Genomic DNA, 26094 nt, shown 5'->3' with positions numbered 1-26094 from the left:
GTTTCAGAATCACTTTGCCCAAATCATGAAAAATAATTAATTCGAAACTAAGATCTGATTCGGAACATCACTATTACCGCTTACTAGTTTCAGCCAGCAACAGTATCCTGAAACTCTACACCAGAGCAATAAATATCTCTACCATATGTATTATGCATTATTAACGAGCATTTTGTGTCGTAACCTGTTGTGAGGACTACGTAGTGCGCACACTTCCTCATGCAACAGCCTCATCGTGTGGAAACACCTTCAACACATCCACACACGCCAGAGGAAGAGAGAGAGGGAGAAAGGGGGCGGCGAATCGTTTGCCTCCCGCATATTTTCTGTCTTTACGTCCTCTTCTCTCTCTGAATCTCTAGTTTTCCTCCTAACATGGCTGCGCTCTCAGCCTGGTTCTGGAACGAGCGCTTCTGGCTTCCGCACAATGTCACTTGGGCGGATCTGGCCGACCCAGCGCCCGGAGTGGAGTACCCTAAAGCCGGCCACTTGCTCTCCGCGCTGCCGCTGGCCTTGGGGATCTTCGCGGTGCGGATCGTCTTCGAGAGGTATGATTTGCGTTTGACTGGACGCCTTTTTACGCGTCTGGCATTCATTTGGCCAACCAGAACTTTGTGTAGACTCAGCTGATGTATAAATATCAATCTTTTAAACTCACATCACATGCTTTCCCGTGTCTTAATATTGAAAGTTTAGGCTATGCATGCACGTGTCTGAACGTTTAAAAGAAGCTGTTCTGAAGTCCATTTGGGCTGGATGAACTTGAAAGGAATTTCAAGCATTCAGGTTATGATCTTTCAGCCTGAGGCATCTGTCAGCTGACCAGCTTAAGGCCTAGACTCAGAAAAGAGGATTGCATTTATTTTTCTGTGCTTAAAAGTCTTTTTATGTGTCTTTTTTTCACCCCTACCTTTACAACCGCACTCTCATTTAAAAAAAAGCATGCTTTTTAGTCAAACATCCTTTGTTGAGCAGAAATGCAGGAACATGTGTGATGATATAGAGTTACCTAATGTTGATTTTGACACTATAATATCTGGAAATAGTGTCAGAAATGAACACCACACCTTTAGAAGAGCCTGGGATGCATGTAATGTGTAAACATGTGCTGTGTCATGTCTCAACTATGCTTTGAATTCAAGAGAGCTTGAGTGGTAACTTGTGTGTCAGTGTGGGAAAGCTTGGTTTTAAAGGTATAGCGCACTCAAAAATGAACTACTGTTTTCTGTCATCGTTTACTCACCCTAGTGCTGCACGATTAATCAAATGCGATTGTAATGCGCATTTTGATAGTAATGCCGGTTCTGTAATCAGCAGGAAATCATCATCACGTGCTTTCAGATGGAGCAGAATTTACTACACATAGCCGTAGTTCACTGACAAGTTACGGGAAAAAATCGCAGACGATTTTATTGCGCGATTACGAAATCGAAGAAATCGTTTGCGATAATGACAGCTGTTTGCATAGCTGCTCTGTGAAGTAAATGCTGCTCCATCTGAAAGCATGTGAAAATACCACATTTAATAACACATTTTTACTCCAAACTCACTTCATAACGTCAGTCGAGTGTTTGAAATAAATCCTTCTGTGAGATGATGTGGCTTCTTACACAGAATAAGGCACGCAACATATTTCATAGTATTTAAGCAGTGATAAAGGCATAGCATTATAAATATACTTTATTTTAATGAAAATTATAATAATAAGAACTCAGATAAACCGTATATTGCCGTAGTCGTGTGTTTATTAGTCACGTTGAATCAATGAAAGCAGTTGAATCTTCTGTTTATTCAGCTGCAGCAGATTTTCTGGGTTTCTTCTGCGAGGTGTATTTGGAGTTTCAGCGCGAGAGCGCCCTCTGGCCTTCGGATGGAGATTTACTGCTGATCACAGAACCGTGCTTCACTGAAAGATACGCATGACAATCGCAGCTTCTGGCGAATCGCGATCTCGATTCCATTTCGATTGATCGTGCAGCCCTAACTCACCCTCACCTTTTTATGTTTTTTGAAGACTTTTTTTATGTGGAACACGACAGGAGATGTTTGGTACAATGTTCAGGCTGCACTTTTCAATACAATGAAAGTGAATGGGGACCAGTTCTGTCAAGGTCTGAAAAAATACTAAAGTGACTTGATTGCGAAGTGAAAACTGATTTAATGTTCTGTATGTTCTTCAAACGGGTCATGACATGGATTTTTTTATTTTTATTATTTGAATAAGTTCCTTGAGGTTTAGCCTACTCATAATGTTAATAAAGTTTTTTTCCGCACACACAAAACAAATCAATATGTGGGAAAATGATTATTTTCAACCCTCATTCTGAACCTCTCTCTAAAACGACCTGTTTTAGGGGGCGGGTCCATTCAGGCTTCTCAGTAATCCATTACTGTTATGATTAGCTAACGTCATTGCATAGGAAACAGTATCAACACCCCCTAACTATTGCATGTGAGTGTTTTGACAACATAATCAAAATAAAACGGTCATTTCCAGACAAAGCATTATTAAATAATTTACTTATGGTTTGTGATGCAGCTGCTGTCAGATCTAGTACTGCTTCATCTTTCATCAAATGTTTCTTTGTGAACTCTCTGTGACACTGTGCCTTGTTTACAAAGCAAAATACTCCAAATAATCCTCTGACACGATTCGGGGTGCCATTAAAAAATAAACTATCCACTTGTTCCTTATGCTGGGATCCTTCTGATATCTGTACAAAGACGCGAACAAGCTGTTTAAACCAAACGCGTCAAAGCAAACGTTCTTTCACTCCATTTGTCCGATTGACGACTGACACGAGCGTGTGGACTGTGTCAGAAAGCGAACGTGCACCTGTATACTGTATCCAGTGTAGACAAGGTAGCAGCAGTGATAATTTCTATTTTCTTTTGACACAATGTGACACTCACATTTAGCATGATCAAGTGTCAGCCGTTAGCGACTGAACGCCAGTGGGCGGGGCCTATGGTGATGTGTTGCTCAGTAGGCGGAGTTTATGCAAATGACTGTGCCCAGGTGATGTCACCTTGCCCTTCGGATCCAAAAGGAGGATCCGATTTTTGGAGCTTGATAAAATAAATGCTTTGTTCATAAAGAGGAAGACGTTTTAAGCTATGAAACTTGCAGGATGTTTTTATGATACAAAGACCAAATTTGTATCAAAGGCAAATTTGATTTCTCATGTCATGACCCCTTTAAACTGTAATATTAAATGACTTAAAATATGCTTTATGGTTTTATGGACGTCTTTTACCAGTTTGGGTGCAAGTAAATGATGCAAAAATCGTAATTTTGGGGCGAATTATTCCGTTAATATGCACGCTTCAAATTTTCACACAGACTAAACACTTAAAAAAGGCAAATTACTATGCAAGCTGCTGTCTGTTACAACACGATTCTGCTCTATCTGCTGTTGGCTTTCTGCAGGAAGAGCATTCAACGTCTTTAACTAATATTTTAGATTTAGGACTAATAATAGATCGCAGAAACATTCCAGAGCGTTCTCAGCTGAATGTTCGGTGGGTGGGATCTCGTTTGACATCTAAAACCCAGTGTTCATGAGAAAAAGTGGGTCCATTATGGTTACAAGCAGAACTGTGTTGATTTGATATCTAGCATACTACTGAATAAAGGCTATATTCATGTATAATGGTGTTTGAATAAAACTCCAAGGTATTACATCCAAAACAACATTTATTTGTTAGTTTGGCTGCTTTATGGTTCATATGATGTGGAGTATTATAAATATCTTGAGGAACCTGTTAGGAGAAACAACTTCTTCTTACTGATCAAGTTGAGGTAAACGAATTTGTGGTTTTGAGTCTGGTTGCACCAGTTCTGTTGAAACGGTTTAAAATTTACGTTTGACTAGTTTTACTTACGTGGTTTGCAGCACATCGCTAAAAATAGCAAGTGAAACCAGTCCACAGGACTAGCTCAGACACATGGCATCACCAAATGTGTTGGGTTTCTTCTTAAAAGTGTGAAACACTGAAAAAACTGTGTACTTAAAATGTCAGAAGATGAGATTGAGGTGTATAAAGTAAATTCTTTACTTTACACATTTGAGTCCAGGGCCCGTATTTATCAAGCTTCTCAAAGTGCCATTTTAGTCTTAAGTGCTGAGAATTCATTAAATTTACACCTACTTTCAAACTTAAGTATAAAAGCAAGTTATCAAATTTCTTAAAGCTAAGAATCACTCTTAAGGCTTGTTCATACCGGGACGAATATCGCGCGCGATTATCGCCGACGTTTAAAGCCTCGTGACTAAACAAAGGGCGCCAATGTGAGTGTGCACACCGACGCGCAAACGCGACAGCGACTACAAAAATCGCGATAAGATGGAGTTGTTATGGAGAGGAATTGCAGATCAAATAGGATTCGATGTTTACCGGGGTATTTCTGTTTTTCATTAAGCGCAATCTAATGTCAGGGAGTGAATTGGCATGTTCACTTGGCTTATCGCCAGCGAAAATCGCTTGGGTATGAACACAAAAGATGTATCGAAAAACGTCGGCGATAAGCGCGCGCGATAATCATCCCGGTTAGTGTTGTCACGGTACCAAAATTTCAGTATTCGGTACCAATACCAGAGAAAATCCACAGTTCTCGGTACCAATTTCGGTACCAAAGCAAAACACAAAAACATGCTAATTAAAAAATGTGCTACTTTCATTTAATCCAAACTGTGTACATATTTAATTTTAAAGTGCTTTTGAAAACCTAGAGCTATTCAGCCAAGAATAACAACTAAGTTAGCTAAAAAATAAAAATTAAATAGTTAATAAAGAAACTTCATTCTAATGCTCATTATATTAGTGTTAGCGCACTTATGCTAACAATTAACTACTCTAATAATAGCATTATTTTGATATTTTGGCGGGCTGGCACAAATAAATCAATGTATGGGAAACACAAATATTAAAAATTAAAATGAAACTTTACGTTACCTGCTTTCTTTAAAATGTTTTGTTAGTTTGTTTTCCTCATTTTGAGGTCGTCATGTCTCAGTGCTTTTATGAAGAGAGCGCATCTGCGCACCTTTCGGATAGCGCATCAAGAACCGGGTTGACCGGGTACACGGTACCACCGGTACTTAAAAAAACCTGGTACCGTAACGTTTTCATTTTTTTTAGTACCGACTTGGTACCGAAGTACCGGGTCTTTTGACAACACTAGTCCCGGTGTGTACGAGGCTTTACTCTCGCAGTTATATTAAGCTCGAGAGGTCTCTCAGGTGGTTAGGAGTTGCCAGTAGGGGTTTGTGATGGCGCTGAGGAGACAGAGACATGCGCAAATCTTTCAGGAGAGGAAGAATGTTCTTGAAATGTTTGACGACAAGCAGTTAATCAAACAGTTACATTTCCTCAGTTATTCAAACAGAAAACGAGCAAAGAATATTTACATTACCAAAGAACATCATAACTGACTTCAGTCTAGCGTATTATATGCTCTTTAAAAACACTCCCGTTATAATCAAGCATTTGTTGGCGATTTCGCAAAACCTGTTGGCGAGTGAAAAATCGGGCTAAAATCGTGCAGTGTGAACTCGGCAATACTCACCAGCCACGCTGCGGCAAGTTTCTGAAGCTGCTCTCCGGGGTGCATCACTAAAGATAGGCGCCTATACTTTTGACGGATAATAGCCTAATAATAATAATCGTCTTGCTGTCGTCAAAGAAATCGGCAACAGGCGATATCTCTGACTATCGTCGATACATGATACTATCGTCTACCGGCACAACCCTAAGTAAATTGAAGGTTGTGATGACGATTCGTTTCCTTACCATAACGTATTCTCTTGAAAATTCTTTATTGTCAAATGTGTGTTGAATGTAAACTCATATTAGGAATTTAACCATTCAATGTGAATTTATCTGAGAATATTCTAAAATAAGGAAGGAATAAGACTGACACTTAAGATTTAGTCCTACACTTCGCTTAAATTGCGACTGAGATGCTTGATAAATAACTTTTTAAGCGCAGCTTTGAGCCAATAATTTTTTTACACTTAAGTCAATTCTTAGCAGCATTCTTGAAAGTAATTCTCAGAGGCTTGATAAATACGGGCCCAGGGTTTTTTTTTTTTTAGATTATATACTAGATTAATACAGATTACATGCAGAATACATACTAGACAGTGTTATGTGAGATACCATTGTAGTATTTTGAATTAGTTTTCATTTATATCTTTTCCATTTTAATTTTAGATGAAATATTAGTAATTTAATTGTGTTTTTGCCATTTGATTAACATGTCTATGTAGCTTTAATTAATGTAGCACATTAAGTTAAACTAAATGGATATGACAAATGTTTCCTTGGCAAGTAGATGGAAAAAACAAGTTTTCATCACTGTTTAGCTGATTGATTTACCTTGAGGGAAACCTAAAGCTTCGTTTTGTGGTTAAGCAAGTCTTGGGAATCCCGCCAGACCTCATTCTTGCAGAAGAACTTGTAAATGTTCAGTGTATCTCTTGAGGAACTTCAGTTGATGGGCCGGTTCGTGGTTTATGAAGCAGATAGCAGTCGTTTAGTGTCCTGCATGAACATATTACATTGACTCTGGGTGAACTGGGCCTCTTTTGTTGTGCTGGCTTTCGCAGAAGAGCGTTGTCAGGCGCACACCCCTGTCATGTTTCACTGTGTCCTCATGTCTGGGGTCTGACTGAGCCTCTGAGGAGGCCAATTAGCCTAGTTGGTCCAGAGGGGGTTGGTCTGGTTTCAGGGTGACGTCTGCATGCGGTCTGTCAGAGATGACTCTCTTCATTTATTCATGGCAACTGCGGACCACAGATAGTGTTGATGTGCTTTAGCGATGATGAGTTACACACTTGCAGGGGTTTTAAACATCTAAACCAGATAAATTTTTTTTATTGAACTATCTATGGGAATTTTTGATGTCCTTGCAGTTAATTTTTATGAAACTTAACAGATTTCAGGTTCAAAGTTCTTGTTTCATTTTGTTGGCATATTAGAGTTCAAGGATTTTACAGAAGGGATTTTGGATATCACTTTTTATCACTCCATAAATCAGAAAATACTCTCAAAAGCCAGGGAAAAAAAATGTTTTTAAGAATAAAATGTTGTTTAAAATCAGGTAAATTATATATAGTGTTGGGTAAGTTACTCTAAAAAAAGTAATTCATTACTACTTGCTAATTACATCTTCAACAGTGTAATTAGATTGCTGTACGAATTACTCTCTCTAAAAAGTATTGCGTTACTAATTACTTTCTAAAATCTATCTCAATCTCGACCAGTTGAACAATACAAGAATGGACATGAAACTGCTCTTTTAATTCTTTCAAACAAATAAAATAAAATTGCATAAATTATTCTTGAACTGACCAAAGTATTTAAAGGGAGAAGGTTAAATTAAAAACATACATTTTAACATTAGATGTTGCGTTTTGATGTTAAATGTTGTTTTATATAGGCTAGAATTAGAGATGCACCGATTGCAATTTTCTTGTCCGATTCCGATTTCCGATTTTTTTGTTAGTGTGATCTGCCGATACCGATTTTTGCCGATTCCGATTTTCTTTCTAAGAACTATAATTGACAGCATATACAAACAAAAATCTACTTTTATTCAACGCAAAATTTTATTTTCCTAAAAAAAACACAAGTAAAAAGTCAGTAATAAAATAAGAACAAATAAAAAAAATGGTAAACAACAGCCCAAATAAATGCAATAGAATAAAGAGAGCTATGAAACCAAGTTTTTCAGGTTAAGTAAGTTTTTATTCAGGTAAGAAATATTACAGAACTTAAAGTAATCAAATGTAAAATAACACTGGTAACAAAACGGATCGGCTCGAAATCGGAAAGAAGAGAGACTGACCGACCGATCACCGATCCGGGCCGATCATGAGGAAAATCGGCCGATTCCGATCCCTGGCCGATCGATCGGTGCATCTCTAGCTAGAATTGTTCTATAGCTATACAGTAGGCTGTTTAATGCAAAGTAGCCGGAAATCTGGCAAGCTTGCCCCCCCCCGCCTTGAATATATACTTTTCAATTTTTATTTTTGCCTTGAATATATACTTTTTTTTTCTTTTACTTTTTTAAATTGGAAATTTAAATAGATTTTTAAAATGTATTTTAGCTTATTGTACAAATATACACTTATTTATTTTAACTTATTATATAAGACATTATTTTATTTCATTATTCCCCAGATTTTCCCCAAGTTTTTTTCAGGCAAAAAAAAAAAGTATGACATTGAATTGAAGTGTGTCACTGTGCTCTTGGCATGAATTGCATACACTTTTTATGTTTCTTTATTTCCTGAGGACTCAAAACATTCCCTCAACCTTCATTCACACAGAATAATTACTCTCTCTCACACACACTCGCACAAGGCCTTATTCACACAGCACTTGTTTGGGCTCATTCTCTCAAAGGAATGTGTTCAACTGTCGTGCCGATAACATCGGATCATAATGACTCTGCAGGAGTGACGCTGGCATTCACAGGGCTGTTGCTCAAGAGGTTTAGGTTCTGGAAATGTGTCATCATCACCCGTTTCCAGGATCCTTCCCTATAGAGTTCAGTCTGTCACTGAATAGTTAATGCTCCAGACAGCTCTAGTACTGTGGGTCTACTGGGTTTTCCTGAGTCAGAAGTTGCCTTTGGTTTTAGCTTGCATGCATTGTCATAAATATGTGTCAGGTTGTTTGATTACATCTGTGCATTTAATTAACAAAAAAATTATTTCATTGCATTTTATGTTTACATGGGATACATGAGTTATTTTTGGAACATATAAGCATCTGCAACCGCTTTTGAATTTAAGTTCTATATTTTAAAGTTCCTAACTTAAGTTCAATTCAAAACTAAAAATTCAGAACTACCATCGCTTTACAAACTTGAGTTTAAAAGCATTTTTCATCCCTAGCTAAACCAATGTAGTTCCTGCGTTGAAAAAGGTTAATTATGCATGAATTTTTTTTCACGCACTTAAGTGGACATTTTTTAGTGGCATTAAATTTTAATGTAGGAAAAAAACATGGTTAAGTCAATGGTTTCAGACAATTTCAAAACCATCAGAAATTCAAATCTTAAATCTTGGTTGTACTTGGTTTTAATGATGTTTGGATTTAGTTTTTTTTTTTATAAATGTAGTGTAAATGTAAAACTTGGTTATTGGTTTTGTAAGTATTCCACAATGATGTAAATTATCTTTAATTTCTGAATTGTACTAAAATAATCAAATCTAAACATGACCATTTAGTACAAAATTGCAGTTTAAGCCAGTCGTGACCAAATTTCTGATTGTTTTGATCAGATATCATGTTGGACTTCATATTTTTCTAAAAGAATCTCCCAAATCTTGATTCTTGAACTGAATCATACTTAAAAGTCAGATTCCATTATGCATCACATAATTTAGTGAAAAACTATAATCAAATTGATCTAATTTGAAATTTTGTAAAGAATCTCAATTGTATTGAATTTAATTTTTTTATGCATTACATTTAGTAAAGAATTGTAATTTAGAAATTGTATTTCAATCTAATCATTGACTGTATATATTTACACCCAAAAGTTAGCCCAAAAATGAAAATTCTGTCATCATTTACTGCCTCAGTTGATGGTAGCCATTGACTTTCATAGTATAGAAAAAATGCTATTGAAGTCAATGGCTGCCGTCAACTTTTTGGGTATCCACATTCTTCAAAATATTTTTTGTGTTCAACAGAAGAAAGAAACTCAAACAGGTTTGGAACAACTTGAGGGTGAGTAAATGATGACAGAGTTGTCATTTCTGGGTGAACAATCCCTTTAACCTTGAGCTGTCAAATAGTTTTATTTTATTGGTCATTATCAGTTTCATTATCTGGTTATCTGTAGTCTTTTGTTGGGGTCATGTTGACCTGTCTTTTTTTTTTGTGGGGTCAGTTGTCATATTCTACTTTTACGTCCTGTAAAGACATAGAAACACACAGAACGAGTCTCCACCCAAAAAGGACAAGCTCAGGTCATGTTTCACTTATCAGAGCCTGAAATCAAATTAGTGAGAAAATGGCAAATGCTGTTAGCCGGCTGTCCTGTCATGGCGAGGTTTGCATGCAGCGCTGATACACAAACGCCCACACAACAGCCAAAACATGAACAATTCAGAATCTCTGCTATGACAGCATCAGCAAAATCTGTGCCAGAAATGATGTGTGTGACGGCAGTGATGTAATCCGCATGAATCGAGCATTCAGTTTTTGACCCCGAGCTGTTGCCACACTTCATCCTGTTTAACATTGAATCAGAAGTCCAGTGCCGTTGCCTGTTACCGGTCAGTTTTGTGTCGTCATTGTGTTTCAAAAGGTCTTCAAAACCTTGTGATTTCATTGAAACCAGCATGGAAATACTCTACTTCCCTTTCATAGCTCGTATAAAGAAGTGAGGTTCTTCCTCGGTATTTGCTTTGTTTTCCAGTACAAATATATAAACATTTGTAAATCAGGATACATTTAATTGAGATGCAAAATGACCTAAGATTCTTCTTTTCTAAAAAACAAACAAACAAAAAAAAAAATAATAATAATAATGAAAATTAGGTGAGATTGCTGAAAACAACAACAAAAAAATCTTTCAGTGCAGTGCGAAAAATAACCTTAATATGAAGGGAAAACAAAATTATTTTCTAACATTACTGACAGACATTTGCTTACAGCAAATATTTGTACTAAAACTTAAAAAAAAAAAAAAACTTGGTGAAACTTACATTACATTTTAGTCAACATGTTGAAACATAACAACAATGAAACATTTTCATATGGATAAAAAAAAAACTAAGTTGTATAAACTTTATTGGTTGAAAATTTTTATGCCACTAATTTTGCCAAATAAATTTGCAAAAACAAGTTTCTCACTGACCGATATGTATATTTGTTTTTTTGCTTTAAATTTAAAATAGACAATCAGCAGATTGCATAAGTGAAAGTGAATTTAAAAAAATGGAAGGATAAAAAAGTTTAAGTTTAGTGTAAAGAAAATGTACTGCGCTAAAATGTTTTAATTTAATATCAAATTATTTTATAAAATTATTGTATTAAATATTTTGGAGTCTAAAAAACTGCTGTAAAATCGAAGCCATATGTCTAAATAAGTTATGTTCCAAATTTGAAGTTGATATTTTAAAAAAATTATGACGTTTCTGTGAGATTTTATTTTGGTATTATACCAAAAATAGTCATTACTTCTATAACAAAATAGCCACCAAATATGGAATCTTGAGACTCAGACCTTTCCAACGGTATGTATTTTGTCAAGATTATAAAAAGTTTTAATTTTAAAATATTGTAGTAAATTTTGTAATATGACACTTGACACTGCCCATTAGGGGGAGGAGTCTGCTAAAAGATTTTAAAGTAGCCTATACCATTTCCATGGTAACGCTTTGTCTGATTTCAAAATAGTTTTTAAGTTTGCAAATAACTATTTTACGCTGATTACTAAAATATGTGATGAGGAAAAAACTTAAATTTGATTTCATCTTTTCATATAAGTAATCTCCCTTCTCAAATAAATGTATTTTGATATTTGTAATGGAAAACGAGACTGAGGAACATCATTTTGTTCGCATCGATCCGGTTTTGTACCCAACAAAAGATCACGTGTGTGCGGTGACAAGGCCTTCTATTGTCTAAGAGTAGGAAAAACCCTCGTCCCACGTGGAGTCTGCTCTCTTGGAGCCGACGGTTTGTGTCTTCAGACGTCCCACCAGTGCAGCCCACCGGCCTGAAACTAAACACAGACTCGGCTGGGGCAGCTTTAATGATTTTTGCTGAGACTGGCAATCGCAGATTAACCGAGATTGTATTGTTCAAAACGTCTGTTTACTGATGAACTAGCTGAGATTTTAGTGTCGTCTCTAATCAGCGGGCTAATTTTTAGTTCGAACCCAACTGTCACTTTGACCCTATCATCGTAAACGTTATATTGTGAATGTGTCAATCAGGGAACGTGACTGTTTACACAACTCCGTTTGTATCGTAGCCTTAGCATTCTGGTGCACTGCAAAGACACTTAACTTCATCCTGAGACACTAAAAATGTCTTTCCGCCCTGTTTTGATTAAAACATATTGTTTGCTTTTTATGACGAGTGTCAGATTCCACAGTGCAGCATGTAGTATTTGTGGGCAGGCGGCGCAGTTTAACGGGCCTGGAGACATAGTTCATCCACGTGTGCCAATTCTGGGTTAATGAACTGCTCAAAACAACCATTGTCAACACATTGCTACAACGGCCATTGAGCATGTAGGGTCATTACGGAGCGGTGTGTTTATTAAGCTGCTCACTGGTCCGGGTTTATTGGAGTGAGTTTTAAACTTTGACCACAATTAACTGGCGTTTTTGTTCTTATGAAGACTTGTTTAAATATTTTGCATGAGGAATGATTCATGTGTTTGAAAAAGTTTGTATATTGTCTTTTGCCTGTATTTCTGTGTTTAGTTTTGGGAACTGTCTTTTTGACCAAATAGCCATTGTTGCAAAATAGATTCAAAAACGTTCAATGTAAAATGTAAAACATTACAAATCTGAGCTGTAAATGACCAATGATGAACACGACAATATTTATTAATTTAATTCTTCAAATTAACAATAAAAAAGCAGTAAACAGAGGTGTTTTCCAAAACATAAATATTACTAAAACTTAAACAATGTACCAAAACTTACATTTGAGTGAAAATTTTAAGTGATGGTGAATGAACAAGTGTTTAGAAAATCATTTAATTTAAAAAAACAGAACTACAGAAACTTGTGTAAACTTGTGTTGTGTAATTTTCCAACTTTGCCGAAAAGTAATTTTCCAAATTTGTCAGAGATAATGCTAATAATTCATAATTTATCACATTTTCATTTTATGCACTTTTATTATTTTAGTTTAATTATTGTATTTTATTTATTTTATTCATCATATAGCATATTAACCGTTTCTTGGAAATATAATGAAAATACCATTCAGAAATTCCATTGGGTTTCTGCTAGTGTTTGAAAGAGTTTGTATTTTTATTAATTTTAATTTATTTGTATTATTTATATAACTTTTTTCTTTTTCCTGTATTTCTGTATTTATTTTCAGAATGCATCTTTCTGATCAAATATCCATTGTTGCACAGTTGATTCAACATATTCAGTGTAAAATGTAAAAAAAAAATTTTTAAAAATGCATTTTTTTCAGTGTTTTTACATAAATGAATTATTCTACAATTATTTTATTTCACCAAATTAACAATAAATAGAATATTTCCTACATATGTTTTACTAAAACTTTAGTAAACTGCCACTAGTTTTTCCAAATTTGCCAAAAACTTATGTTTTTCAACAATCATTGCTTGGATAGACAGATTTCCCACCCAAAACACGCATCATTGCTTGAATCATTGTTGAAAACAATGCAGTGTATTCAAAGTTTTCAAAGAAATCAGTCTATAGACACACATGATCTTAGTTACTTCACAGACAACGAAACATCTTTTTTTAGCTAGGTTTCTTAGAAAACCAAGTCCTGACTTTGTTGTATAATGACGTGAAGGCCCTAGATTTCAATTTATTTACTTCTGTGAACAGGACGTATGTCCAGAACAGGATGTATTTTATTCTTATTTGATTTCTTTATGGTGCGAGATAAACCTGACCTGACGATGTGAGTTGTTTGGGATCAGGACATACAAATAGATTTCCATCACCCACCACCAGTGCTCGTTTGTTAATTTGTTTATAGATTTAATGGACCTGAAGTGTCCCACTCATAAATGTTCCCGTCCTTAAGATTCGTCAGCAGCTTCTGGCGTTCATTAATCCTGGAGTCAGACTGATTTGTTTTGCATTCGGTGGAGTTTTAGGAATGTAGCTGGATTTTGCATGAGTCAAATCAGTGGCTTTTTGTAATACGTCTGAAATGCTGCTATTTAAGAGCTAACTAGATAAACTAATTACCACCTTAAATCACTGATCTCACCTGAGAGCTTAGCGGGGAACTTGACCCCTTTTAACTATAAGTTTTGGGATATATTTGTTGTCCATTATTAGCACCTACTATTAGGTATTATATATCTGTTATTGTGCACCTACTACTAAAACTGGATTTCAACAAAGGGTATGTACATAGTGAAATGTTGTTTGATCATGTTAATGTTCATTAAATCAAGATTTGTGTTTGAGTAGTAGAACAGTAGATTAAAACTAGATGAGTAAAGTCTGCAAACAAACATTGATGTTAGCTTGACAAAGCCTTGTGTCAAGGTTTGAAAAGTTTGAAGTTTAAAGATTTTACTTGAAGTCAGTGAAATATTATTAACATATTCTAGCACATTGTTAAAATGTTTAAGCAAGTAGTTACCATGATGCTGCTAACCGTGCTGTTTTAGCACATTACCAGCATGGTTTATCATGTTGATAACGTTTTAGCATGTTGTTAAATTCATTTATAATGTTGCTACCATGTTTGACCACTCTGTTGGCCTGCTTTACTGTGTTGCAAGCGTGACTTACCACTTTGCTAGCATGATTTAACACATTATTAACATGTTTAACATGTTCCTAGCATGATTTGAAACACATTGTTAACATTTTAACGTTACTAGCATGATTTTAGCACATTAACATGAATTAGCATGTGGTTACCATGTTTAAACATTTTGCTAGAATGTTTTAGCACATTGCTAGTATGTTTTAACATGTTGCTAGCATGATTTAGCACTTTTTAGCCAAAGAATTGGCTAAAACTCTTTTTTTCCAAAAAAATATTTTTTTTCCAAAGAATTTAATGTACAAAATCAAACAAATGACAATCAAAATATTTTCTAAATGAAGAACAAAGAATGCTGTACAAAGCACATTGCTAGCATGTTTTAGCACATTGCTAGCATGTTTTAGCACATTGCTAGCATGTTTTAGCACATTGCTAGCATAATTTAACATGTTGCAAGCATGTTGCTAACATGTTTTAGCTAGCAAGTTCTAATTCCACAGCTTATCGCTAACATGATTGAGTATCTTCTTAGCATGTTGGTAACATGATTTAACCCATTTTTAGCATGTCTAACATGTGTTAGCACATTGTTATGGTGTGTGCACACCAAAAGCGAATCTAATTATTAGCAAGAGTAGATTACATGCAAAGTCAGACACAAACGGACAGAAATTCACGCCGGGCAATGTGAATGATGCAAATTGGGCAACGCGTTTGCTGCGAACATGTGACATTCGTCCCAATCACATCCTTTTTTCGTGTAAGTCGAAAAATTTCAACTTGAGCAGAAAATTTGCATGACGCGTTGTCGCGCAAGCCAATCAGAGAAGAGCTTATTGACACGTCCGATTGTATCTTAAAAAATTTCAATTTTTCTTATGTTTTTATTCCCGCGAACAACATGGAAAAACATCTTGCGAGCACTCTAGAGCGAGTAACGTGATGCAAGTATTCGCTTTGCTTTTGGTGTGCACACACCATTAGTATGTTTTAACATTTCAGAACAGTCTGAAATTTGGTGCTTGTATCTTGAAAACTACTATTTAAAATTTAGTCTCAGAAGTCAACATCATAAAATCAGTTTAATGTAAAACACTTCAGATCTAGATTAATGCGTCCGGCATGTAAATCGCTTGAATTCGGTCTTGATAGCGCAGGATAAGATTGTGATTTATCTCTGTGTTCCTCCTTCAGGTGTATCGCGGGTCCATGTGCCTCCATCCTTCACATCCAGACGGAGTTGAGTCGGAGAGCTCAGCCCAACGCCGTCCTGGAGAAAGTGTTTACATCCATCACAAGGGTATGCTGAAGCAGCGTAATGGAAAATAAAGCCATGATAAGCCGTGAGAGAGAGAGAGAGTCATTGACCAAAGCTGATGCTCAAAGTGAAGTAAACTGGTGAAATAAGATTAAAATACAATCAAAACATTTCCCAGCCCCATTTTTAGACATTATTCAGTCCTGGTTTTTCTCTTTTATGAACCTGTTGTTCCTTTGCTGTCACTGTGTGTTTTATGAGGCCATCAGAGCAATATCTTCAACTTTAGTCTAGAAACCGATAATAAATACACCTCAGGCAGGTTTAACATTAGCTGACAGATGAATATTGTGGTGACATTTCTCTTTACAATCTCCAATGACTTCAAAGAGCCGTTTTGTTGAGCTGCTGTAAAACGTCTTTATAAGCTGCTGTTGTGGGTGGAGATCTGGGGCCAGTTGCATAAACTTAGCCACCATGTTAAGACTGTCTTGAGAACTAGTTTGACCAACTAGCAGTTGCCAAGGGTAATCAGTCTTACTTTTCCAATATAAATAAGACCAATCTATCTTTTTATAACTGAATTTAAAAAGTATATGACCAGTCTTGAAGAAAAAAAATTAGATGACTAACTTTTTAAGACTAGTCTAAACAGTTTATGCAACGGGCCCCTGAACTGATAACTTTCAGAAGAAAGCTGTCAATCTGTGGTCTCATTTTTCATTTGTCATTTTGATGGTTATTCTGTAGGCCTTTCTTTTTTTCATTTTATGTATCAACTTGAGACGGTTTATGTTCTGGATGTTCCAGGGTTTGATTTTTGATTTATTTATTTTTTTATGGAAAGTATAATTTATATACCTTTGTTCCATTTATGCTCCAAGGCTTGATTTTATTTGTTTTTATAATGAAAACTAAAATTGATTTACTTTTGTCCCAGACCCAGACTTTAAAGCTTACAGTGTAAAAATCCATAATAAATATATTATTTATTTCAATTTAAAACTATCATAGTAAAAAAGTAAAATAATTGCAGCTAATTCATTTATTGTGTGAGATATGTACATTTTTACATTAACTTTAGGCAGTTTATGTTCCAGGGTTTGGTTTTCTTTTTCTTTCTTTTTTTTTTTAATGAAAACTTTTTAGAATTTATTTATTTTTGTCTTATATCAAGACTTTAAAGCTTACAATGTAAAAATCTCTAAGAAATATATAATTTCAATTTAAAACTATCATAAAGAAAAAGTGAAATAAATGTAGCTATTTCAGTGTTTATTGTGTGATTTACATACATTGTTACACAACTTATGCCTGTAACAATTTTCACAACAAAAAATTCTGTACTTTATAACATTTAATTTATTAATTTATTAGTATACAAAAGTGTCGGTGAAGGTCTTGAGATACAAGACGTGAAGAACTAAATAAACTAAATAAAATTAAGATGTAAATTTTGAGTTATTGTCGGCGCCGATTGCCTTGTGGGTAGCGTGACGACATAAGCGCCGTTACGCTACGGGTGTCCCGAGTTCGAATCCCAACTCGAGGACCATTCCCGATCCCACTCCCTTTTTCTCAAAAAACACAGCCTAATTTTCATTTTTGGGTGAACTAACCCTTTAAGTTATACTTTTTTTTTTTTTTGTCATTTCCAGTTTAACTTAAATTGTCAAGTTATGCAAAAAATTTGAAAATATTAATTACTTGTGTGTGTGTCTTTATAGGACAAATAAATAAAATGCTAGCAAGAATTTATTCGTAACTTTATAATTCCACAATACAATGAAGGATAATTTGAGATATGATTACATTTACTCACAATTTTTCTTGTTTATTCCAGTCCCCAGACTCGAGGCACTTAGAGGGTCTGTCTAAGCAGCTGGACTGGGACGTGAGGAAGGTCCAGCGATGGTTTCGACACCGGCGGAACCAGGACAAACCCAGCACAAGAACCAAGTTTTGCGAGAGCATGTACGTTTTAATGCTTTTCTGCTAGCGCATTTATAGTGCATTAGCATATAGAAATTAATAAAAATATGCCGTCCAAAATGTTTTATTTTATAGACACTTTTATGGAAAGTGATGAGGAAATTATCATCGATATTTGGACTACACCATTTGTCAAGTTTCTAGTATAAGCTACTCAAGAATTAGTACACAAGCTAATAATAATTCATCTTAGAGATAGTTGGTTTGGTTCATTAGAAATCTTTATTGAGGAATGTTTTGAGATTTCAATGTAATTAATAAAAATATGCCGTCCAAAATGTTTTATTTTATAGACACTTTTATGGAAAGTGATGAGGAAATTATCATCGATATTTGGACTACACCATTTGTCAAGTTTCTAGTATAAGCTACTCAAGTATTAGTACACAAGCTAATAATAATTCATCTTAGAGATAGTTGGTTTGGTTCATTAGAAATCTTTGAGGAATGTTTTGAGATTTCAATGGAAAATTACTTATACAGTGGGTGGTGGGCGGAGTCTCTTCCTCCATTGGTCGGTTTTTCTGTCAATCACAGTTTCACTGCAAGTGCTCTAGATTGGCCGTGAAAATATAAATGCATGTTGATTTTGGAGGAGCAGGTTGTTGTCTACCATCATATATTTTTGGAAACAGAGCCCTGTGGGGTCTTTCCTGATTTAGTCATATCAGATTCATCTGTTGTCAAACAAAAGATCCGCCCTCATTCTCTATGGTTCAGCAGTGAAATCAGGCCTCTGGCTGCCATGTTTCCCAACACATGTGATTGGATTGATGGGATTGTGTTCAACATTTCCTTTCTGATTGCTATACTCTGTGGTTACTCTCACATGCAGCCGTGTGTTTGAGTTTCTGTCATTTGTTTTCTCTGCTTTCTCTGCAGGTGGAGGTTTACATTCTATCTGTATATATTTACGTATGGGATCCGTTTCCTGTGGCAGGTGAGCTACAACTGAAAGATGTAGAATTACAGACAGATATCACTGTTTGGGCCATTTGTGTAATTTTTTTTAATCCGTGTGTGTGTGTGTGTGTTTTCTAGTCTCCCTGGATGTGGGATACGAGACACTGCTGGTACAATTACCCTTATCAGGTAACGCTTAAAATGTTGCCATCTTCTGATGTGGGTTCAAATGAATCTTAACAGTGAACTGTGACATTTTCACAAATCTTTTGCCCGTTATGTTTAAATTGTGCAAACAACCCACAATATAAGAGCATATAAAGGAAAACTGCAAAGGACATGTTTTTTTGTCGTTGTTGAATTTATGCAAATTTAAATTGTCATAAGCAAAATAAAATAATTCTTAAGAATATAACTGATTGCAAAAAATATATATTTTTATATATAATACTGTATAGCACTTTGGGTATTAGAAAAGTGCTATACAGTATTAGCATTTTAATATGTGACGATTTAAATATGTGACGATTCAAATCGGTTGAGATGCTAAACAAATCGCGATTCAGTTAGGGGTAGGAGTTTATATGAATGTATGCCTGAGGGGAACTTACCGTCTTTCGATGGTATTTTTTCTTTTCCTCTTGCCTCTGTATAATGCATATTAAAGTTCATAAGTGCAGCGCTGCTTTGTTTACAGCGGAAACCAAGGAAACGCTTTAAGCGCCACCTGCTGGCAGAGAGTGAATCTGCGTCTCATTCAGCTCGTCTGCTGTTTCTGTTTCGTGCAGATATTTTTTATGCATAATTTCACAAAACTGAAGTCAAACCATTCTGTTTGAAATTCTGAAATTATACAATCTAATTTAGATTAAAAACTGCTCATGTTGCATGTATGCATCATCTTTGTTTAGAGCATGATTCAAATGCAGTGGTTGCCTCTAATTTTAAAAGGAAAGCGCACAGACAAAGCCTTAGTTTGTTTATATGAAGAGATTTATTTTATTTGTGTTACTTATTTATTTGATTTGGGGCTTGTTTTAAAATATTTTTTAAAATGTGAGTGAAATGTTACATCCCTAATGTATTGTATTATTAAAATGTATGATTAAAAATAATAACAATTTAGATAATAAATGTGCTTGGTTGTCTTTCAGAAATTTCACATCGCAAAAAAAAACAATCTTAAAGATCCTAAAATGTTTGTCACTTCATGCATTAAATAAAATTTAATTAAATGATTTTATTTTATAATGAGGATTTACGGAGTAAATGCACTGTCATGAGCAACATAAAAATAAATAAATAAAACAATCTCAATGATCCTACAGTTGATTTCACATTTTTTGTTTGAAGAGCGTCTTCAGGGTGCGGCTCGTCTATTTGTTTAAGATACGGCCGGTGGCCGTGGCCATTATGAGCCCAGAGTTTTGACTCCATCATAACAGAGAGATGTTGTTCCTCTTTATTTATAGACACGGTGGAAACAATCTGGAGAATTCGGCTGCTGTTTGCAGCTTGAAGGGAAAAGTTACAAATCTGAATTGTTTTTGTGCGCTCGTGTTTAATTTGCATCATATTTTCGTGTCCTGCTGGTAGTTTTTTTTACATATTTCCCGTGTGTTTCTGCAGGATTTCCTCATCATGTTCGTTCATCATCTGGCGACCATCAGCCTGATCAGTTTCTCGTATGTAAATAACATGTTGCGTGTGGGGAGTCTGGTCATGTGCGTTCACGACACATCGGACTTCCTGCTGGAGGTGAGAACGCACAACAATGCTTTTACTGTCACGTTATTCTGCATAATATTCATCAGCCAGCATTTAACTGAGGAGCAGTGTATAATTTTATACAAAATTACCCACATTAACTTTTTTCCTCAATGGTACATGAATAATTGATTTCTAAATCAACATCTAACTAGATTTTGAAGTGAAATTGCGCTTAGTATTTTGATATTTTATTCAGTGCTACATGAGCAGCATTTACAAAACAGATATATTCAAAAATACCTGTATTATTTTCTAATAATATTATTGTAATATATAGCATATATATTATACATTACATTTATAATAATATTATAAATGTAACGTATAATATATATGCAATATATTACAATAAAATAAAATTATAAATCAACATGTATTTTATCATTTTATTTTTATTATAGATAGGTAGATACCAAATAATATTGTTATTTTATTATTATATTACCATTTAGAAATTAGCATTTAAATGCACTTTTTAGTATCATTAATATACTAATACAATTTTCACTCTTTCCATTGTCATTTCAATTTTAGGTATAGTCATTTTGTTGTGTTTTTGTCATTTGTATTCTTTTTTTACATCTATTTAGTGTTTTTGTTTATTAATTAATTAATTGTAATTTTTAAATGTCGCCTTAACAGCTTACCTAAAAAAATAAAATACAAGAAATAAGTTTAAAGGGATAGTTCACCCAAAAATGAAAATTCTGTCATTACCGTATTGACCCGAATATAAGCCGATGTTTTTTTCTTGGAAATGCATCTGAAAAAACGCGGTCGTCTTATATTCAGGGTCTAGACTTTGACATGTCAATAATACACCCACAACAATAGGTGGATTTTAGTTTTCTTTGCGCAAAAAAGTATTCTCGTAGCTTCGTAACTTTACAGTTGAACCACTGATGTCACACGGACTACTTTGTCGATCATCTTGGTACTTTTCTGGACCTTGAACGTGGTAGTTACCTTGCTGTCTATGGGAGGGTCAAAGAGCCCTCAGATTTCATCAAAAATATCTTAAATTGTGTTCCGAAGATGAACGGAGGTCTTACGGGTTTCGAACGACATGAGGGTGAGTAATTAATGACAGAATTTTCATTTTTGGGTGAACTAACCCTTTAAGGGTTTTTTATATATTAGTTTTATTTCATTTAACATTTTTTAAGATTTTAATAAAAATTACATTTTTTTAGTTGTAGAATGTTTTATTAAAAATCAAGAAAGAAAAACATTATATAACTGTATATAAACTGCATTTAAACAAGTATTGATGTATAAAATTCTATCCCACTGTATTTTTTCCAAATGCAACATTTTTTAATGAATATTTGTTTTATGTATTTATTCATTCATTTTTTTTTTATCTTATAGGCCGCAAAGTTAGCAAACTATGCCAAATACCAGCGTTTATGTGACTTCTTGTTTGTGGTGTTCAGTATGATCTTCTTCGGGACGAGATTGATCATTTTCCCCTTCTGGTCAGTATCACATCCGTGTGTGTGTGTGTGTGCACAGGCGATCATTTAATAGTCCAATTAACTGTGGTTGAGAGTCGCTGATGGCAGAGCGAAACCCGAGCGGCTGGATTTAGTGTCTGGGTTTTTTTATCACGATGACAGAACCGACACACAGTCCAGATCCACTGACCTCCACCGCAGATACCACACTCAGTCAGCAGGACATCACATAGAGAAATCACTATTATATGCCTTAAAGATTCTCTATACTGTTTTCTAAAACCAGTTCCAGTCCTTGATTCTGACTGGCCAGCAGCTGTGTTTTATTCACGATAAAGAACAGCTATGACCGTTTCATCCGGTTCTGTGTATCACTGAGCAACACCCTTAGCTACATAAACAATCAATAATGTAGTGTCAAAACTGTTCCATGTGTTATATATTCAGTAAAATGAACTGTTTATTATTTATGTAATGAATAATGAGTGAAGGGGTTGCAGTGACTCGTGTCTAACAACGCCCTTCAGCTGTGACTTATTCACAATACAGCACAGCCTCTTATTGCTTGCTTATCACTTTCTATTATACTAAATATTGCATACTAATACTAAATGCATATTGATAGCATTAATTTAGTATTCATATTATTAATACTAAAATTAGTATTAAAAGTGTTGAAAGTCTCAAGCATTTTAGAAATTTAAATGAAAAGAAAATTAATGAAAATCATCTGAAATGAAATTCAGTAGTAAATTATTGCATTGCATTGCTGTGTAATAGTAATTAAATAAATGCCTTTATAATTTTAATAAGAATCACAGTGTAGAATGCTTAGTTGTCATGCCATAAATTTCACATTGCAAAAAAAAACAAGATCCTAAATGGCCTTCAACGTATTTATTTTATTTTAATGAGGATTTATCAAGGATTAATGTAATAGAAATGTTAAAAGTAAAATATAAAAACATGAATGGCAAATTTTCATTATTACTTTCTCATTTAATTAAAAACAAATAATAGTTTTAATGCCGACAGATCATGAAAACCATATGTCTGCAGCCGTAGTTTTAGAGTACATTAATAATTCAAACATTATTTTTAATTTTCTATTACTTATTTTTTTTATCAAAACAACAAGTTAATGTAAATTATTATTATTTGAATGCTTAGGTTATAATATGTTATCTAATGAGGTCAATTATTTTATTCATTATATATCCAATATTTTTATTATTGATACTTTGTGCCAGTTTCCCAGGAAGTGGCTATTTTATTATCTTGAATGCATGGGATAGAAATAGTGCTTTATTCACAAATGTTTCTGTGATATTTCAAGTTAAATTCGCAACTTTGGATGTAAACATAGATATTGTTAATATGTTATTTTAAAACTGTCTCAAAATCTGAAAATATGACGACAAATGTTTGTGGTACACATTGTCAAAATTAAGTACTCATTTTTCGTGAGAAAATAGTAAATATCAGTAGTATACAAAATATTAAAGCAGACGTAGATGAGTTTGTTTCTTCATCAGATTTGGAGAAATGTAGCATTGCATCACTTGCTCACCAGTGGATGCTCTGCAGTGAATGGGTGCCGTCAGAATGAGAGTCCAAACAGCTGATAAAAACATCACAATAATCCACAAGTAATCCACACCACTCCAGTTCATCAATTAATCTCTTGTGAAGCCAAAAGCTGTGTGTTTGTAAGAAACAAATCCATCATTGGGATGTTTTAACTTCAAACTGTTGCTCCTGGCTAAAATATGACTCCATAATCCACAAAAACGCTTAATCCAGTTTACTGGTAAAATTTACAAATAATGGTAAAATGATTGGTAAAAAAAATTCTCCCCATATGTTTAGATAAGATGAAGTGTTTTGTTGTTGCAGGATTCTGAACACGACGCTCTTCGAGAGCTGGGAGATCATCGGGCCGTACCCGTCCTGGTGGCTCTTCAACTTTCTGCTGCTGGTGTTGCAGGTGCTGCACATCCTCTGGTCCTACCTCATCGCCGGCATCGCCTTCAAAGCCATCATGAGAGGAAAGGTGCGCACAAAACCCTCTGTTACTCGCTCGCTCTGAGCCACATGTTCAGGAGGTCCACGTTCATGTTGTGTAGTTACACGCGTTTCCTCTCTTTTTATCTTTCTCTCCTGCAGAGCTGGTTTGTCTTTCCCCTATCTAGCTGCTGGAAGGCTGTTCCCGTCTTTATAGAAATCTTTCGCTATTTCTGCTAAACTCGCTCGCTTTAGGGTCTTTCCCTCTCTCTCAGTTTCTTCGGCTGTAAGTCTGCTTTCTTTACTTGATTTCCTGGTTCATTTTGTAGCAGCCTGAAATGTGAATTAAACTGAATGTGTTTCAAAGGATTAGTTTACTCCAAAAATGCAATTTCGCTGAACATTTAATCTCCCTCAGGCCATTCAAGATGTAGATGAGTTTGTTTCTTTATCAGATTTGGAGAAATGTAGCATTACGTCACTTGTTCTCCAATGGATCCTCTGCAGTGAATGGGTGCCGTCAGAATGAGAGTCCAAACAGCTGATAAAAACATCACAATAATCCACAAGTAATCCACAACATCAATTAACATCTTGTGAAGTGAAAAGCTACTTGTTTGTAAGAAACTAACTTCAACTAACTTTTAACGTCAAACCGTCTCTTCTGGCTAAAATATGACTCCATAATCCATAATAATGCTTCCTCCAGTGAAAAAGTTGTCTCGTCTGAATCAGGAGAGACATCTGCATGGATGAAACATTGTTTACAAGCCAAAACAGCTCTAAACTGTCTGAGGATTTTCACTAGAGGAAGCGTTACTATGGATTATGGAGTCATATTTTAGCCAAAAGCAACAATTTGAAGTTAAAACTTCTTAATGATGGATTTGTTTCTTACAAACATGCTGCTTTCACCTCACAAGATGTTAATTGATGGACTGGAGTGGAGTGGATTGTTGTGATGTTTTTATCAGCTGTTTGGGCTCTCATTCTGACGGCACCCATTCACTGCAGAGGAACCATTGGTGAGTAAGTGATGTAACGCAACATTTCTCCAAATCTGATGAACAAACAAACTCATCTACATCTTTGAGTGGAGGATTTTGCTTTTAAAGCACCCAAGCGCCCTCTAGAGGAAGGCCGCCAACATTTTCCAGCCAGAGAATTGAACCAAAACAGTCCTTTAATTTAAAAAGCGACCATTGGATTGGTCTGTTTATAAAACCATTAAACAAGTTGATAAAATAATTAAACCATTTTTTAACATACTACATCCAGACCATTCAAAGTACTACAACTAATACCTTAAATGTCGTTCCAGGTGTCCAAAGACGACCGCAGCGACATCGAAAGCAGCTCGGAGGAAGAAACCGAAACGTCACCCAAAGAGCGACTCAAGACGGCTTCATCCCGAGGAGAAAACGGCACCAACGGCCATTTTGGCTCTAAACCCTGGAGCCAGAACCACAACAACTGGTGACGCTCACTCCACGTGGCCTTGCGCACAAAGAACTCATGTCCCAGAAATATCGTGACGGGACTATTGCTCATCCCTGTACCTCACTCCAACACCAAAACCAACAAAACACCAACAAAATCACCCTGTTGTGGGACTATTGAGACTCGATGACAGAGATTGGGGCATCATTCCGGTGATGATGGGACAGTAATGACATTATGGCCACTATGAGAAGCTTGTGAAAGAGAAAAACGATTATATTAGTGATATTTGCATTCCCTCGTTTCCTTGTCTTGGGAGTTGAGAAGATGTTTCTTTTCCACGCTTCGTTTTACTGAAGTCATGGAAGAAGATTCTCTTCAGATTTTAATGGTCAGATGTACTTGAGTTTCCATATACAGTTGCCTTTCTTTTTGTTTTCATTGTTTTGGTAACTGATGTGTTTGTAATTTGTTTCCTGTGCTGTTTTTCATTTAGCTTTTTTATGTTTGGAAACCAAATAAGGTTATTAAAATGAAAGCTGGGCCTTTTTCCTGTAATGAGATACTTCTTTGATTTAATTGGGGAGTGTTTTACCTTCCACTGGAAATCAGGGTGGATTAAATTAAACAAATATGCGAAGAAATAAAATATGAAAAATGAAATAAGTTTAGGGTTCCCGTGGAATTTTAAAAGTGTAGTTTCCTGTCTTGTAGTCAATTTTGAATTCTTTAAAAATTTAAATTTATATACTGCAGAAAAGTTGGAATTTTCCGATCATAATG

The 26094-nt window shown here is 35.2% G+C and overlaps 1 protein-coding gene across 1 annotated transcript; it reads left to right on the top strand.

The window, feature by feature from the left end:
* Positions 1 to 25450, top strand: LOC107712190 (ceramide synthase 5-like). Its single transcript, XM_016517349.1, has 11 exons — positions 1 to 548; positions 15682 to 15787; positions 17589 to 17719; positions 18620 to 18677; positions 18779 to 18843; positions 19631 to 19647; positions 20113 to 20153; positions 20237 to 20398; positions 21782 to 21888; positions 23764 to 23920; positions 25193 to 25450. The coding sequence occupies exons 1-11, from the start codon at positions 376 to 378 to the stop codon at positions 25349 to 25351; spliced, it is 1176 nt and encodes a 391-aa protein (XP_016372835.1). The 5' UTR covers positions 1 to 375; the 3' UTR covers positions 25352 to 25450.
* Positions 25451 to 26094: the final 644 nt, after the last annotated feature.

Source organism: Sinocyclocheilus rhinocerous, unplaced genomic scaffold (genome assembly GCF_001515625.1).
Source record: "Sinocyclocheilus rhinocerous isolate Xijiao unplaced genomic scaffold, SAMN03320098_v1.1 scaffold748, whole genome shotgun sequence".
Taxonomy (NCBI): domain Eukaryota; kingdom Metazoa; phylum Chordata; class Actinopteri; order Cypriniformes; family Cyprinidae; genus Sinocyclocheilus; species Sinocyclocheilus rhinocerous.
This window is presented reverse-complemented; position numbering and strand designations above follow the sequence as displayed.

What these genes read in the sequence shown, in the direction of transcription:
- LOC107712190 (XM_016517349.1), top strand. Translation starts at nt 376, where the DNA reads ATGGCTGCGCTCTCAGCCTGGTTCTGGAACGAGCGCTTCTGGCTTCCG. An exon ending in GAATTCGGCTGCTGTTTGCA is followed by an intron (nt 20,154 to 20,236) that starts GCTTGAAGGGAA and finishes TCCTGCTGGTAG; the next exon opens with TTTTTTTTACATATTTCCCG. An exon ending in AAGCCATCATGAGAGGAAAG is followed by an intron (nt 23,921 to 25,192) that starts GTGCGCACAAAA and finishes ATGTCGTTCCAG; the next exon opens with GTGTCCAAAGACGACCGCAG.